This window comes from Sphaeramia orbicularis, chromosome 17 (genome assembly GCF_902148855.1).
Source record: "Sphaeramia orbicularis chromosome 17, fSphaOr1.1, whole genome shotgun sequence".
In the NCBI taxonomy this organism is placed as follows: Eukaryota; Metazoa; Chordata; class Actinopteri; order Kurtiformes; family Apogonidae; genus Sphaeramia; species Sphaeramia orbicularis.
The window spans coordinates 5,106,056-5,123,207 of NC_043973.1; the positions used below are offsets into that span (position 1 = coordinate 5,106,056).

Consider the following 17,152-nt stretch of genomic DNA (forward strand, 5'->3'; position numbering starts at 1 on the left):
ATTAGTGCATATGGAATGGGCCGCTTGCAGATGTGCTTACCTCAGTTTGGTTGGTCAAATAGTACAATTTTGGCAGTTTAAACATTTGATATGTTTTCAATCAACCATTGTGAATAAAATATGGGTTCATGATGTTTTCAAATCATTAGATTTTGCATTTCATTTATTTTACAGTGTCCCAACTTTTTTTTTAGAATTGGGGTTGTACATTGTTTTTAGTCACAGATGGATTCACCAAGGGTTTGTTGATGTGCTATTGTTCCACTTATGTCGGAGTCTTGATGTCTTCATGTTATGAAGGTGTGCAATGGATACAAAATTAAAAGCATAAAGTAAAAATTGCAAGAAATTTCAGGTTGCTTTTATGTATTTGCATCTTGAGAAAGGAACACAGATCTCATCACCAGTAATCACTGGAGTCAAAGTTGGGGAAGTATTTTTAATAACAGGTACGAAAAAATGCACATGAACCGGACACTTAATGTCAGATATCTTAGGTCTAAACAAGTCCTTATTTGGCTTGCTTTCGTGAGCTTCTTTGAGCCTCTTACTCTATCTGCAGGGATGTATGGGTATTGCTGCAGTAATATGGGCTTGGGTTTCGTGGCTGCTTTTATACACAGTGCATTACTGCCACCATGTGGATGCAGATGCAGGACGCACGTCTTTGTGATATTTCTGTTCTGCAGTCATTGCATAGTTCTTGTAAAAAAAAAAAGAAAAAAAAAACAAAAATAAATACAAAGAACTAAACAACTTCATAACCAATGATTTAAGTTATATATCTTTAGTACATAATTAATGAACATTAAAAATCACTATTTTGTATTTTACACCTTTTTACTGAAGTATGCATTCACAGTTTTCATGTCCTTTGTGTATGGTAGTCAACTTTGATTAAAAGTGAAAACCCATGAAATTATAAAACCTGAGCTTATTCTCTGACTCTCTTACAGCCTAGGCTGAAGTGAATGTGATCATACATTTACATCAGCTAAAACCATATCTATTTGTTAAAAAATGCATCTTTAATTGACTCACCAAATACAAGGAATAGTTGTATATAATAAGACTGGCTTCATGCAGTTGTTGAGTGAGGGCTTTAAGCGTAGCAAGGTATTCCAGTTATTATCCAACAATTCAGTTACTTTAATTACTTTTCCACTATTTGTTGTGTTTAAATGTTGAGAAAGTTGAGATGGATTTAATTTACAGAATACATCTTGTTTTGCAATTACAGGTACTTCTGAAAAATACTACAAAAAAAGTACCAGAAGTCACAAATGGAGTGTTGGTAGTTAATTTTAATATGGGCTCATCAATAGGTAAAGACATATAATCATCTCTTTACAATACAACATAAGATCAGAGGAGCATGACAGACCACTTCAACAGAATGCCATAGAAAAAAAAGAGTTAATAAATAAGAGCATAAATAAACCAAATACAAGTTTTCAAATTAGATATAGATTCATAAGTACTTATATTGTGTCTGCATGCGTCATGAAATACCCTAAACCATTTTCTGTACAAACATAAGAGCTCGGTCGCAGGTATGATTTCATGTACAGAGTCACTCTATGAGGCTACTAGACTGTACTGAAGAAAGGCCCGACAGAAAAACCAAGAAACTCAGGAAGCACTTTATAGAGACCTCACACACACACACCCACACACGCGCACACACACAGCATCTTCCATTAATGTTATTATATACAAATGAAAGTACAAATTGTAAACCACATAGGCACTTTCATACACAATTTCTCTCTCTCCCTCACACATACACAGTTAAGTAATAACAGACCACCATATCTGGGAGACCCTGATTAATATACTTGGATATATAGACTACATTTCCCATTGCTTCCTGAGGAAAAAAAGCAAGAAGTCGTATCAAGCACACCACTGTTAAAGAGTTCTGTTGGCTTTCAGGCTGGTCCCTGTCCAGAGCTGACAACTGATTTCATCAAAAGGTCAATTTAAGTTCAACCTAAATGCCTTGGGATGAGAATGCTCAACAAAATTACAGTTATTCATTGTTTTGTAGTATCTTTCAAATATGACATTGTTTTACATATTGTGTGAAGAAAATTTGCAACCTTTACCTTTACCCAGTCAGAAATGAACTTATCTCAGGAGATATTGCTGAAACATGTGATATAACATGTAGACTTTTTCTGCTTCTGATGGTATATCAGCATTATTGTCAGGAATTCCACAGCGGAGTATTGGGCCACACTGAAGATTTTTAAAAATCTGACATTTTGAGAGTGAAGTCATGAATTTTGACACTTCTAATATTAAATCCCCCACGACTCTAGTGAGGATAAAGCGGGCTCAGATGATGGTTGAATTAATATTATAAAATCTTTTTCTCAAAATCACCACTTAATAATGACAAAATTATAAGTTTATTCTTGTAATATTTTGACTTTATTCTCCTAACAATATTAATTGTAATTTTAATGCTTCACCTCTTCACCTCAGTGTGGCCTTAATACTCATCTGTCAAATATATAGTGAACATTGTGTAAAAAACAGGTGACTGGTGACTGAACTCCCACAGAAGCTTTCCTTTGACCTGCTTCGCAGCCTGAAACACAATACTAAGTATTGACTGTTCAATATCCTCAGCTGTCTGCAATCTGTCTTGTTATTCCTCTGGTCATCCCAAACACAGACAGCAAGCTTGCTACCGGCCCACTTAGAAAATAATTGGGTTGATGGGTAAAAAAACAAAACAACAACATACATGTTCATTCAGCATCTGTATGGCCCTCCCCTCTTGATTAGAGGAGTATTTTATATTGAATATGGCTCACTGTCATTGTCACTGTCATCATTATTTAAACACAGAGGTAATCAGATAACAGATCCTGTACAAAGTTCACCTGCCCTTACCCACACACATCCAACTAATCTAAACCAAACTAAACTAAAGTTACAAAAGAGACAAATACAGAATAATTTGATCAATAGTACATCGTCATTATAATCATAGAATAATCTCTAGTATCCTGTTAGTCCTACTGTTATTTTCCAGATTATTCTGGAAAAAAAGAATGGCAGTTATATCAGAGGTCACGATAAATGTTGGTATAAGTTTTATAATTGGCATTCTTACAGATCACAACATGAAGCGAGAAAGAGAAACATCCGGTAATGGTTCATTTGTGAGTGCTGAAAGGAGGCAGTGGATGAGAGACAGATCTGGAACGTTTTCATGAGCACTAACAGACACTCTTTTCACTGGTGGTGTGTTCACAGGGGGAGAATGTCTCTACTCACAAGGGGATGAATACAAACTTGAATAAAGGTTAGTGTGCTTTTTCATTGCCCATCCTTGTGCATTAAAGGAGGAAGTGGAATTCCACACATACATAAAAATACACATAAAAACTGGCAGAATTCCTCTGGAGTCTAGAGCACGAGGTTTTTGTACATCTGTACCTGAAACATGTACCTGCCAGAGACATAAAATGTATAATGTTCAACAGTTTTAATGCACGTCTTTTGTGAATTTTCAAACATGTTCAACCCCTAAAAAAGGAAAAGAACAAGAAGAATCCTTTGTTTGTGCCACAATTTACAAAATGTAACTTTTGTTCATTTTTCTCTGACTGTTCCTTCATGGAAAACTTCTTTTATAGTCTGTACATGGTCATTCTAAATTTAAAGTGTCTTTGTTTAAAGCCAAACTAATAACTTCCTCATGGTTACTATGTTTTGTAGCTCCTGCAGAGCCACAGAATCCTTCCACAGACTAAGAAATGTGTGGCATGTCTCTAAGAAAGCCCACTCGATATATGTGGAGTTCCCCTTTACAATGACAGTAACAGGCAGACGAATAAGATAGATGGAAAAATAAGGTTCGAATTGTGCATTTCACTCAGACAGAAGGAAAGAAAACTATCGTGCTATCAAGTAGCATTAAAGTGACTGTCTGACCAGCAGCAAAGCCCATTTGATCATTACAAATACATTTCTTTAATATGTAAGTAAGAACTAATATTAATACTCTTTTAACGTTGTCAATGAATACAGTACATCATAATGTACGGTAAGGTATTAAAATGTCTATCTGTATAGGGCCTATGTGGATAGACTGCCTATGCCATAGACAATATTTTCACTTTTTTAAGAACTATGGTTATTTAAAAAAAACATATTTACACTTAGGAATGGGTATCTGAAAGATTTTAGCAAGACTAATACTCTTATAAATACTGCTTAATGATACAGTATATTAACGGTATTCTTATCTGCTCTTTTTTCTGGTTAGTTTTTGGGTAACAGTTATTGGCAATAGGAGCAGGAATAATCTTCCGACTATTTGAGAAATCTCCACCTTTTCTACATTTGAAAAAGAGCTACAAATAAAAAATGTTAAAATCTAATCAAACCTGTGATGTCTGATCAACAGTTCCCAGTTATTCCTCTTGGCAGTTTTATACTGTGTTTATTGTATTAATAATGTATTGTATGATGTACATTTTTATACAGTAATGTGTTATATACAGTGTATTGTCATTTGTATGTTTAGTCTGTTTTTAAATGTTGAGGACTACGAATGGAAAACAGCTCCCAGCTAAATCCGGCATATTTACACAAAGTAATGTTTTTTGTGTACTGAGTGTTCATTAATATGCATTGTTTTCATCAAATAACCAAATAAATAAATAAATCAGTTCAAACGGGAACATAATTATTTGCTTTGCTATATTTCCCCCCAATTTGTGCCATAATTTATGTATTATATATATGATTTAGAAGAGCAACAGTATTGTTTTGAACTAACTGATATAGATTCTGAGTTTTTTAGTAATGTAAAAATTAATTAGTTTTTCATTAGTATTTTGACAGTGCTGTATTTTGCCCACAGTCTGCAGATCTCGAACTCCCCCTGCTCTAATCTCTGAAATCATGAATGACAGATCAGATCGCGCTAAAACCATTTCTGATTAAATTTATGAATGGATCTATAGTAAAACAAAATGCTATCTATCATCACTTTTAATCTCCAGGGTGGGATCCATGCTGTTAGCATACATTCAGTTTGTTAAATGTATTCTTAACAAACACTGGGCAGATCAACTATGTGCTTAACAGTCAAACGGTGCATTTCTCTGCCAGTACTTGACAGACTTTCCATTGTCTATCCACCCAAATCTGTAAAAGACTTGTTGCTCTGTGTCAGCAAGTAGAACAGAGAGCAGACCGACCCCTCAGAGACCCGAACCCAGGTCTGTCATCTGGATTAAAAAAAAAAAAAAAAAAAATCACAAAAATGCATCACAGAGGAACATCTTTTTGAGAACCATAGTTAGTGAGATTAGTTTGAAAGACAACCATTATGCTGCTGTAATACATGGTGAAATTTGTGTTCTATATTTCTTATCTCTAGCACTGTTATGAAAGCATTTAATGTTGAGCTTGTTGATATTGTGGTGTTTGATTATTTGGCCCCCGGGCCCATTTAGCACCGGGGCCAGAATATAAATTTTAACATTTCACAATATTTGTTTTAGTAATCCATCATTTCTGTTACTGTCACTTTAATACACAAGACAAATGAAAAAAAAGAAAAGAAATGCATGGCAGTTTTTGAAAAAATTGAATACAATGTTCCTGCTCCAACAGTCACATGAACACTATATAAACATGTAAACTACTGTCTGAGATATATTAATAGATGCATTCTTAAGCCATTATAGTATGCAGTACTGCCGCACTGTCGGAATAAGTGTGAAAAGCTGACTATGACTATGCATATGTTAAAAAAGAACATCTGAATTGTATATACAGCATAATTACTTCATATATCTTTGTGAAATAACTGCAAGGGCTCCCTGGACATCTTAATAGAAGAACACTAACAGTTAGGGTTAATTGTTATTATTACTATTATTATAATAAGTGCTGGTTCTTGTCATTAGAATTGAAGCCAAGATAATCATTATAACTTCAAACACCATTCCAAAAACATCAGGACTCCTTTAAATACAATTCCTTTAAGGTTGAAAAAAAAAAAGATTGTGGGATTATGAGAAAATACTTTAGGAATTACAGACCAGACTCCATGAGATTTCAATTAAATATGTTTGGCTGGTCTTTTCTATAACAAGGTTATGTCTTGAATAATACATCTTTACAAAACGTCCACAAAAATCTATTTCCACTGAATATTGCTTAAGTGTATCTACCCTGTAAAAGCAAATCACTGTGAATTCTAAGGTGATCAAATATGACAGTTCAGTGCAGCAAAAGTAAAGGGAGCAGAAAATCATGTATTCTTCTCCCATTTTCATAATCGAGTTGAAGTATTTGTTAAACAGTAAGGTTTAAAGGACAAGTTTGTTTCTTTACAACTGCATTTGGCTGCAATAAACTGGGCAATAATAAGCTATCAGACAGTTTGAACCAAATCCTTATTTTGACTGTTTAATAAAGAAGTGCTTTGACTTGATTTGCTCTTGTTTGCATGCCTTGCAGAAATCCTGTGAACCCATACTCCAGCAACTGGTAGGTAAAAAAAAAACAAAAACAAACAAAAAAAAAAAAACAATCACAACCACCAGGAATGAGCTCTGGAAAGAGGAAGGATGTAAAATAATAAAATTTTTGGTTCACATATTTCCCCTCATTATTAAAGAGGAAGCAAGTATGTGCACCAGCTGATCATCCATATATTTCCAGTGCTCCTTTGACAACCATGATGTAGTGCAGAAAGGAAGATGAAATAACAGTGATCATGGTACTCTTTTCTCTAACAGATGTTTGGTGAGTGTTCATACAGCCACAAGACCTGAAAGAGCTACCTGTCAGTGCTCATGTGCATGTGTGCATGTAAACCAGTGTGACACAGTAGGGTTAGGAATGTGTGGAGATCATCTGTCATCTGTTTTTTACAAGACCCACAGACACACAACCAACCTTCCAAATCTGTCAGATGAGAATACACTGTGACCACACTGTACCGCAGCAGTGCCACCTTCAAAAGCACACAAAGGCATGTACCTTATATGCCATTATGTGTGGCCAACACAATAAAGAAAGCTCTCTTTGAGAAACAAGGAACAATTACTGTCGCCTTGGGCTTGCTCCTAGAGGATTTGTAGGACGTCCCCTTTGAATTGTCTTTTTAAGGATTGAACTGAATTTGTGAAGTACGTGATTAGTGCTACATAAATAAAACTGAATTGAAATGAACTGAATTGAATAGTGTCACAAATTCACAGAAAGGCGCTGAGGGCTGCTATAAGTTACACCAGAGCCCACTATTCATATTAGCGTGAGGCAATGAAGCAATCTCATAAGGGAACCATGATAAAATTCCTGTCACCAACAATGGTAAACTTTGGACGTGATGTGGTGAGCCACTCTCTTTATGGATCGAGAGTACATTTTCCATTTGATGAGTAAATCTCAGAGATTAAATCTATGTTTTCATTGACCAGTTTGTTATTGCATTTTTATTATATGTTCAAATTGTTAATGTTAACATTTGTATTAATCTTACAATTTTTATAAATATTTTGATGCATGCAACACACTCAAATGTTGGAACACAGACAAAATCAGGCTGAAAAGTTTTGAAAATCTTAGTCATTTGCATTGACAAAAATTCGTTTTAAATTGATTGACAAATGTAGAGTCACGACCCAGTCCTTGTAAAAGAAAAATGGCAAAATTTCCACTTGTAAAAGTGCAACGGTTAGTATTATCAGTTCACAAACAATTAAAAAGTGTAAAGAAAAGAAAAGGTGGTACAACAGTGATAAAAGTCAAGCTCTAATAACTCTGTCTCTAGTGTTTTTCAGTGTGGTGCAGGCATCAAAATTCACTGCTATTCAGTGAAAACATTTAAAATATATTTTTTTGTATTCCGCTGACAAAAGCACATCTCCAAAATCCAGATCTTGGTATTTGTGGTATTTTTCTTTAAAAATGTTTCAACTCTCCCAGAGACAGAATTTGTGCATATATGCATTCAGTGCACCTGAAAGCTTGGAAATCTCATATTCTTTCATAAGGCAAACAAGTGAGAGTAATCTATACTTAAATGGTCATGGAAATTGTGTAAAAAAGTTCATCTGTTTCTTTGTTTAAATAGATAAGACTCCATGTGTCATTCCACTGAGGGTATGAAAGTGCAGCTTGTGTTAAAATTCTAAAAAATTATCTAATAAAACTTTTTCCTTCAGGATTCGGCCAACATTATCACATTACAAATCATGATCATGTTGTTTGCCATATTACTTCATGTGGGTCACATTGCAGTTGTGTTGATTTCTATTGCCTATGACTTTCAACTGTATTTAACCCTTTGGTTTTACTTGACCAAAATAGCCAGTGAAATTATAGCCTAACCTAAAGTCTGATTAATCTCAAAAAGCTGTCCAAATTTTTTACCCCATCATCATCTGTGTTTCAGGTGGAAATTCGACATCACATTATAACTGTGTATTCTCCATCCTTGCATTCACAGAGCTTCAGACAACGAGTAGTTTGCATCTATCTAAAACGATGCTGTGGGTCTTGTAATTCAGAAACACAATGAGGTGTGCAGAAACGTGACTGTATGTGTAGCTGTGTTTGTGTGTAGTACATGGTAACCCAGTGTGTGTCCTTGTTCATGTCCTCATAGTCGTGTCTGAGCCTCAGGGATGTAGATCTCAATGCTGTCAGCACTCTCTGTAGCGGAGTTTTGTCGTACAGAGGCAGCTCGTTTGGCAGCCATCAGACGCTTCCTGGCCTCCTGCCGCTGTTTCTCCGAGCTCTCCAAAGAACGGTCTCTGGCCAGAGGGGGGTGATGGTGGGGCCCTTTGGTGGCTTTTTTGGCACTGGAGGGGGGAGCCGTCTCTCCTGGTGGGAGAGGACGGTAAGGGGGAAGGGGAGAACATTTCAGGAAAAAGACACACAATGAACTGCATTTGGTGTGTGAGTATATGTGTGAAAGTAGTAGACATGAAAGCAGAAGACTTTCACCTTCCAGGTAGTCAATAAATAGGGGACAGTGGGAATTTCACTAAGTGTCTATTCTGATCTGTCCTAACTTTTCAAAAATGTTTACTGTGTAAACTGTTTTCATATATTCCAACACTTCCGTTTACTTCATCATACTCTACTCTTTTTTTGTTCTCTTTATTTAACTTCTTTGGTAACACAGTCCACTTCATAATAATTAGTTAAAAGATGTTTTTGTGCTTAGAATGCGAGCTTACAGATAAGTCTCTTGGACAGATTCTCCCAAGTCAGGTGTCATAACCAGAGGTGGAAAAAGTCCACATATTGTTTCCTCCAGTTGAAGTCTAAATACATGTGAAACTACAAATTCTGTTTTACACAAGAATCTGTGGTAAAAGTAGAAACACTAATTCATCTACTTTATCACAGTGAAAATAAAAAAGTTCAGGTTCTGAAATGTCTTCCAACCATTCAACTCAAAAGCCAGTGTTTGCTGGACATTTCTAACCTCATGCTACATTAATATGTGAATACACAGAAAAAAATTAACGCAGGTGAATGAACATAATGAACATTTTCCTTTTTCCCCACTTGTCTTGTTATGTTTTTTATGATTTTTCATCTTGTTAAATAAGAACTCAGAATCATCACATTTAGTTTATTGTGATTTTAGCTTACAATAGTCAATCAAAATAAATATGATGAATAAATATGCACTAACCCATAAAATCTGACATTCTGAATGCTTTAAGTTTTGTCACATTAAATGTTTTGTTTAGTCCTAATTTTTGTCATTATCTAGTTACATTTTTAATTTGTTTATAAACTTCATTATTCTATAACCTCATTTTCAAGTGAGTTACTCAATTTTGTTTTTGTCTTTTACATGTCTGTCCTGTTTTTTTCCCCCTCCTTTCCTTTTAAATCATTTTCACTATTTCTAAATTGTATTTAGAATGTGATATTCAGTTTGATTCACTGAGGGATTGTTTCAGTATGCAACTGAGTGTTATTTTACATGTTAGTATTCCATCTGTCTAAACTGAAATCTTAGTAGGTCTCAATGTTCTGACAGCATATGAAGATGCAAAATACAAATAATTGATCATTTCCTCTAAATACATTAAAACTAAAGTAAAAGGCTTACAAGCTGAGCACTTTTTTTTCCCCCTTTTTTACATTTCATCCAGCTCTTAGTACCTGAACTTACAACACAGCTTGACTCTCACTCCTACAAATTTAAAGACAAGCATTATGATACATTTTTTGGACTCAGTCTCGACTTCTCAAAACTACTTCTCTCTGAGCTGAAGACTAAAGTGATGTGCTGTAAAGTCCTGTCTCTAAGGCCTATAAAAACGGAAGCTTATTCAGTTCTTACATAACACATTCCATTTGATCAAATGTGTGAAGCTGCACAGAGACGTGGATGTGGAAGCTTGGTGCTTTTTGACACTCAATCTATTTTTTCTCTTGTGCATTTTCTGAAGTGTACTTGCCACAGTCAGCTGTTTAAAACACACAATTATCCTGCAGTTTCTATGTTATGAACTTTTGAACAATATCTGAGTCCACTGTAAAATGAAAATCCCATCACATTCAATTTTATCTGGCACCTGAAAACACACCTTGATAGGTGAGTCACTTATTGTGAAAAGTTTATTTTGGCACCTATGGACTGATAATAAACATGTTTAGCTCAGCATCAGCCACATTATTATGTTTGTAGCAAAGGGACATTCATTTGATTAGACTGTCATTTGTTGAATATTTTGAAAAGATGAAGTGATTGCTTGACACACTTGGTCACATATAAAGAATGACAGAGGGCAGGGAAAAGCTTTTGCGCTAGCTCTCTATGAGGACTGACTGGTTGAAATGCAAATATTTCAAGGCATGGGTATTTCAAAAGGGGCTGTGTTTGTTTCTCCTGAGTATTTTTATATTCTATCATAATTTTCAGAGCCCACTGGGTGGTTTATTTTACAGTATAAAACAAAGAGAAAAAAACAAAAATTTAACAATATGTCCTGATAATTCATGTTTAGCATGGATATGTTCATTTTAATATAGTTTTTAACTTATTAAGAAATGCCTTCATTGTGTGTTTTTATATTGCATGCAGTAGACTATTTAAAGTGATCACACACCAAAGAATTCATCAGTGTTGGCTATTACATAAAGGAGAACAAGGAGCCGTACATGACATAAGAATTGTATCTTTCTAAAATAAATTTTAACTCTCGCATCTGTAATTTTTTTCCCCTAACACTTATGTATTTTCACTCACACATTCATACATTTTAACTCTCACATATATTCTCTAATACATGCATTATATGTAAAAAGGAAATGTATACATGAAAGAGGAGATTATATACAGTTATGGGCAGAAATGTGAGCACCTCTTAAACAACAGCATAATCTTATATTTTTTTAATTGAAAAGACAGTCTCTTTAGAATGTGGAAAGAGGACAAAAAAGGGGCAGTATTTGATGAAAAGTATAAAAGAACACCTGGCTATCTGCTAAAGATGTAAGTGAATCTATCAAGCTTGGTGGTTGTGTTGCCGCCAGTTGTACAGGAAACATTGAATAGGTAGAGGTAGGAATGGATTACACAAAATCAGCAAATACAGGAATTAAATGGCTAATGTTTACATGCTTTAACATCCACCATTGGGGCATCTAAGCACTGAGTGTGTAGGGTGCTGGGAATTTTGCACATGCCAGAATTGCATCTTTACTTTTTAAAATTTTCATTCAGTTCATGAAATAACAAGTTACAATGCATTAATGTTGCTCATAATATCGCCCTCTTCCATATCCTGTAGTGACATCTTAAAAAAAAAAAAATCGCCAAATTATGCTCTTTTTCAAGGGATGCCTAAATTTTTGCACACAACTGTACGTGTATGAGGACAGTATATAATATATGAAACATACATCTATGCAGGGAATATATGTGTATGAGCAGAATATGTTTAAAAGGTAAATAATGTACGGCCCCTTTTAAAGTGGTTCATGCTTTGAATTCCTCAGATTATGCAATGAAGTGTTCTAAACTGACCAAATGGCACTCAACAGATCATAGAAATATCTAAATAATGATAAGACATTTGAGAGTTGACCTGGACTTGCAACCAAAGACTTGAGACTTGGCTCTGACATGAGCTCAAAGACTTGAGAATTGGACTTGCAAAAAAGGACTGTGGACATCTCTGTTACTTAATTATACAGTACATTACATATATTCTTTTTATGTTTTTTGTAATATAGCATTTATTTTGCATTGAAGTCTTTGGCTGACACTTTCAAATGCTTTTAATGTCCTATCTTTATGTGGTTCTTGATTTATACCTTATGCCTTTTCTGTGTTGTTTAATGTTTTATGGTGGCTCACTGTTCATAGATCTACAATTTATCTTCTGTAAAAGTACTGAAGAAAAGTAATACGACTTTAACCTGACAATTTTCTTCCACTGCCTTCAAAATAGAAACAAAAAAATATTTAACACAAAAGAAGAAACGTACACACAGTGAGGCAACTGCCCACAAGGAAGGAGAGGGAGGAAGAAAGGGCAGACGGAAGCATGGACGAATGGAGTGAAAGACACAAATGATGGATCTATGGAGGCCCAGAGGAGTCAAGGCCCTGTGGTGTAGTTGGCATTGCAGTTATGTTGACTGATGCGTGGCAGTTTGCATACGCCTTCACTGTCAACACAAAGAAGCACAGAAAAAAAAGACAACAATGAGAGGAAATGAGGAAGCCATCAGAGTCAGTTTTTACAATGACGCAGAGACACAACAGATAGTGCTGAAAGTGAGTAACATATGACACATCTGAAACTAAAGGCCCAGACCCTAAACAAATGCGTAGACAATGGTTTCCCATGGATCACTGAGACTGGTTCTAACTCAGGTCTTCTCTTGGAATAGACATCTGTCCCAAGATATCTGTCCTCAAGAGTCCAGTTCTAAGTGTTTCTCCAAATGTGTCAAGTGATCATTTGTGACTTCCCTTCATATGCATATAAAGATGCTCATCTATAACTTAAAAACATTTTTGAAGCTTTCATTTCAAGCTAAACAGCTTGAATTTGTGTCTTTGCAAATGTAATCCACTGTTCTGCCTACATACTTCTAATACTGGCAGCACCTTTTGAGAAGTGTTAAGATTTTTTTTTTTACTCACAGCATGAGGTGATAGAGATGTATGATGTGAATAAACCGAAACACCTCAAATATCGATATGTCACCATTGACAATTCTATTATTTCTATATACGATGCAAAGTATGAATTTCTTCAAAAAAAAGTCAGCATTTGCGGTTCTCAGGCAGCTCTGTGTGCATGAAGCACTTTAAAATTGCACTATCCAGAGCACATCAGTGAAGTAGTCAGTCCGTCACTGGTACTAGACAAATTCCTGTTCAGACTGATGACAAAACGAGATAAAGCTATACCTTAAAAGCTGCTGCAGGTAGCCTTTGAGCAGGACAGTGACTTAATTTGCAAAAAAACCAAACATTACAATTCAGTCAATTAAATTCAAAAGGAATCACATTTGACTTCTTTTAGTTAACCACAAAGATACTGGTTACATGTTAGTGATATAGGGCTGTGTGTGCTGATTGAGACTTCTCTCAAAAAACAATAAAATATCCCTTTAGTTAAATCCATCAAATTCATTGGGCCTCATGCAAGAAACCATTTCTGACCAAATTTTCTCTTTTTTTCATATCCAACATATTCTCTTATTTTGTTAGTACCCATAAATTTGTGAAATTGTCAAAAACAACATTTTTTATTGTTCTTCTTACTCAAAGTAAGCTAAAATTTTATGAGTGGCTGAGAGCACTCTTATCAGGATAAGAGAAAAACATTACTGCCCAGGATGTATTTGTGCAATGCATGAAAACACATAATTCAATCTAATTGAAATTATTTTATGTTTCAGAGGAATTTCTATAACTGATTTTTAAATTTGTGGTTGAAAAATATCTTATTCGTCAGTTGTACCACAGCCTTGCTGTCAAGTGGAGCGTCTGACTGGGCACCTTTGTATTAGAAATAATAAAAACTCAAATAAAGAAGTAAACAAAAGGACAACTTTGGGGTACAGTGGAAATACAGTAAAAATTCACTTTAATATGTTATCCTTCAGATTTGTTTTGTCATGATAACCCTTAAGTAAATAAAATAGGGGGGAATCCAATAAGTCCTTTCAGATTTTCTTGGAAAAGAAAAGAAACGGTGGCCCTCCATCTTGCAGTGAAAAAATTAATTTTTTTTAAAATTCTGAGTATAATATTAGGCAGTCAAACAATTTTTGTTCAGATCCTGATGAAGATGTAGTCCATATACGCTGTTCTGTTTGCCTATAGCCTACACTCAAAAATGTATAAATTTTTTCACTGCAAGTTGGAGTACCACAGTTTTTCTTCTTCAAGAGAATCTGACAGGACTTACTGGATCCCCTTTATTAGTTATCTTACCCTTCAACACTACAGCGCACCTATCAGAGATGATTTTTATATCAAACCACTTTCTTCTGATATCTGTGACTAGTCATCCCTCTGCTGACATTCACATATGTGTTTCAACAGGTGTGTCTTTGCTTCTCCTGTAACACTCGTACTAACTTTGAAAGATGACATGTTTCCTTTGTTTCGATCTCACTGCTACTACAGTCCGTCTTTTTCTTACTGCCCTTTATTGGTGGCATCTCTGAAATTTCTGACCCAAAGTCATCTGGTTGCACATGGCACAACATCTGCTCTTTAATGGTGTTTAGTGGGCATCAAATACATTAACTGGCCACACCCATCCCATTTACGAACAAGTGATATTCAACATCCAGCACACCTGTATGTGAGCAGATTTGGACAGTAAGAGCATTTGATACATCTGGAGTTGATTCCTCTTATTTTTTCTTTTAAAAAAATAACAAGAGAAAATGTAAAAGACATTTAAGAGAATGTTGCTGCATGAGGTTCATTGTTTGCCAAATGAGACATGTAATGAGGCACACTAGTAAATTCATGAAGAAAAGAACTGACACAACATTAAAGCAGCCACAGATGATACTGCCGTCCCATCAACAGTTAGCATGTATTTGTGTACCTTCCTCTCCAGAGGCTCCAGAGGTCTCCAGTTGTTGGCTCTGAGCTGGTGAAGCTCATCAAATTTGAGGCTAATGTTCTCAATTGAGAGCTGGAGCATATCCCAAAAACCAGCGAGGTCAGAGGCCACAGGACGCGGGTGGGCATTGGAGTTCTGGAGCAGGAAATAGAGATGAAACAGATGGAAGAAACAGACCTAATTATGACTGAAGATCAACAGTTTTCAGATATAAGCAAATATCAAGGCCTTTTTAAGAAGATGAAATTAATGAAATGAGAATATGCTCACACAATCCACAACCAGTGGAGGGAAAAACATAATAATTTTTAAAAAAAAATTGGCATATGGAGAGCTTCAATATTAATTTCTTTTACCCATGTAAACAGCCTGTTAAAATAATATATTTATTTACTATAAAGGCAAAAATGTAAATGTAAAAGTTTTGCAATCATTAACAGAAACATGAAGATCAATAAACTCATATATCCAGACCAAACCGCTTAATTTCATCTTACTTGTGTAAAAATGTGAATTCATGAGATGTGATTTCAGTGTCAATACTGACAATTCTATTATCAGAACAGGTATGAATGTCTTTTAAATTTGGCCTATTTAGAAATTAAAATATACTCTTTATTCTGGATCATGCTTTGGATCGCCATAAAAATGCTGGCTTAGATATTGTTATGCAGTATGTGTGTGATATTTTTATCAAGTCAGAAAAGCTTCACACTCACCAGATTTTCTTCACAGAGCTCCCTGAACTGCAGAAATTTCTGGGACATCAAAAGCTGAGCACTACCCACAGCACTCCTCATCTTGCCGAGAACTATGGACAGAGAAGAAAAGAGCCAAACCTGCATCACTCTGCCCCTGAGAAAAATGATGACGATCGTCAATACACAATGAAAAATCTGCTGAGAAAAGCCCTCAGGTTATGTGTTTAACAGTGTAATGGGGGTAAGATTTCAAGGTATGGTCATAGATGAAGACTGGAACCAGAACATTAACTACTATTTATTATTCAAGATCTGTTTAAAGACTGATCAGTTCCCAGTGTGGGGATAATGTGATGTTGCCATTGAATTCTAAATTTAGTACTTTCTATTGTGAATAAAACATGGGTTTATGAGATTTGCAAATCTTTGCATTCTGTTTTTTTTTTTTTTTTTTTACTAATTATTCCTACATTTTTGGAATTGGAATCATATTAGCATTTAAGTTTTATTGTATATTGTTTATCAAAAGTAATGAAGACAACACATGAGACAAAAAAATAAACACAAATAACAACCAAAACCTAACAATACAGATTAAACTACAATTAGTGGATGTGATTGTGTTTCTCTGTCAACCAGTCAGTGTTTATATCTATCTCACTGCTAACAGGGGACTGGCCTACAAAACAATAATGACAAATGTCATAATGTTATATTGGAATAAATATCAGGGCATTAAATATTTTAATTTGTCTTTGAGGTAAATTTCGTTTACACTGTCACCCAAAACACTTCAGGTGCTTCAGAATTTGTTTGAATTTAATTTCTTTCAATGTTGAAATTTCTTTTATCACTGTACCTCTACTTCTAGATTTCTGAAATATTTGTCTTGTTCAAGCCATAAATAATCATTAAAAAAGAGCAATTGCTTGATTTGTACAAGTCTCACTCAAAGAAAAATCAGCCTTAAAACATTTTGCATGATGATTATTCATGAACGAGGACATTTTTATTGTGTTAAAATTGCAAATATATTTCAGGAATGGGAAGTTGAGAGGCTGCTCCTCCACACTGAGAAGCCAGCTGAGGTGGCTTGGTATCTGGTAAAGATGCCTCTTGGCCATGACCCCTGGGGCAGACCCAGGACAGAATGGAGGGATTACATGTTTTGGCTGGCCTGGGAATGCCTTGGTGTCCCCCCAGAGGTGCTACAGGAGGTGTCTAGGGAAGCCTGGACTTCTCTGCCCCTGTGACCCAGACTTGGATGAGCAGTAGAGGATGGATACACGAATGAGTGGATGGATGGGAATGGGAGGTCCTTTAAGCTGTAGGTGT

General features: G+C 35.3%; 1 protein-coding gene across 1 annotated transcript in view; it reads right to left on the reverse strand.

Moving 5' to 3' along the window:
- Positions 1-1,284: 1,284 nt before the first annotated feature.
- Positions 1,285-17,152, reverse strand: part of LOC115436633 (disks large-associated protein 1-like) — an 86,045-nt gene continuing 70,177 nt past the window's right edge. Inside the window, 4 exon segments of the mRNA XM_030159531.1 lie at positions 1,285-8,815; positions 8,818-8,868; positions 15,099-15,251; positions 15,836-15,927. Coding sequence (XP_030015391.1) covers positions 8,645-8,815; positions 8,818-8,868; positions 15,099-15,251; positions 15,836-15,927 — 467 coding nt within the window. The 3' untranslated portion in view covers positions 1,285-8,644.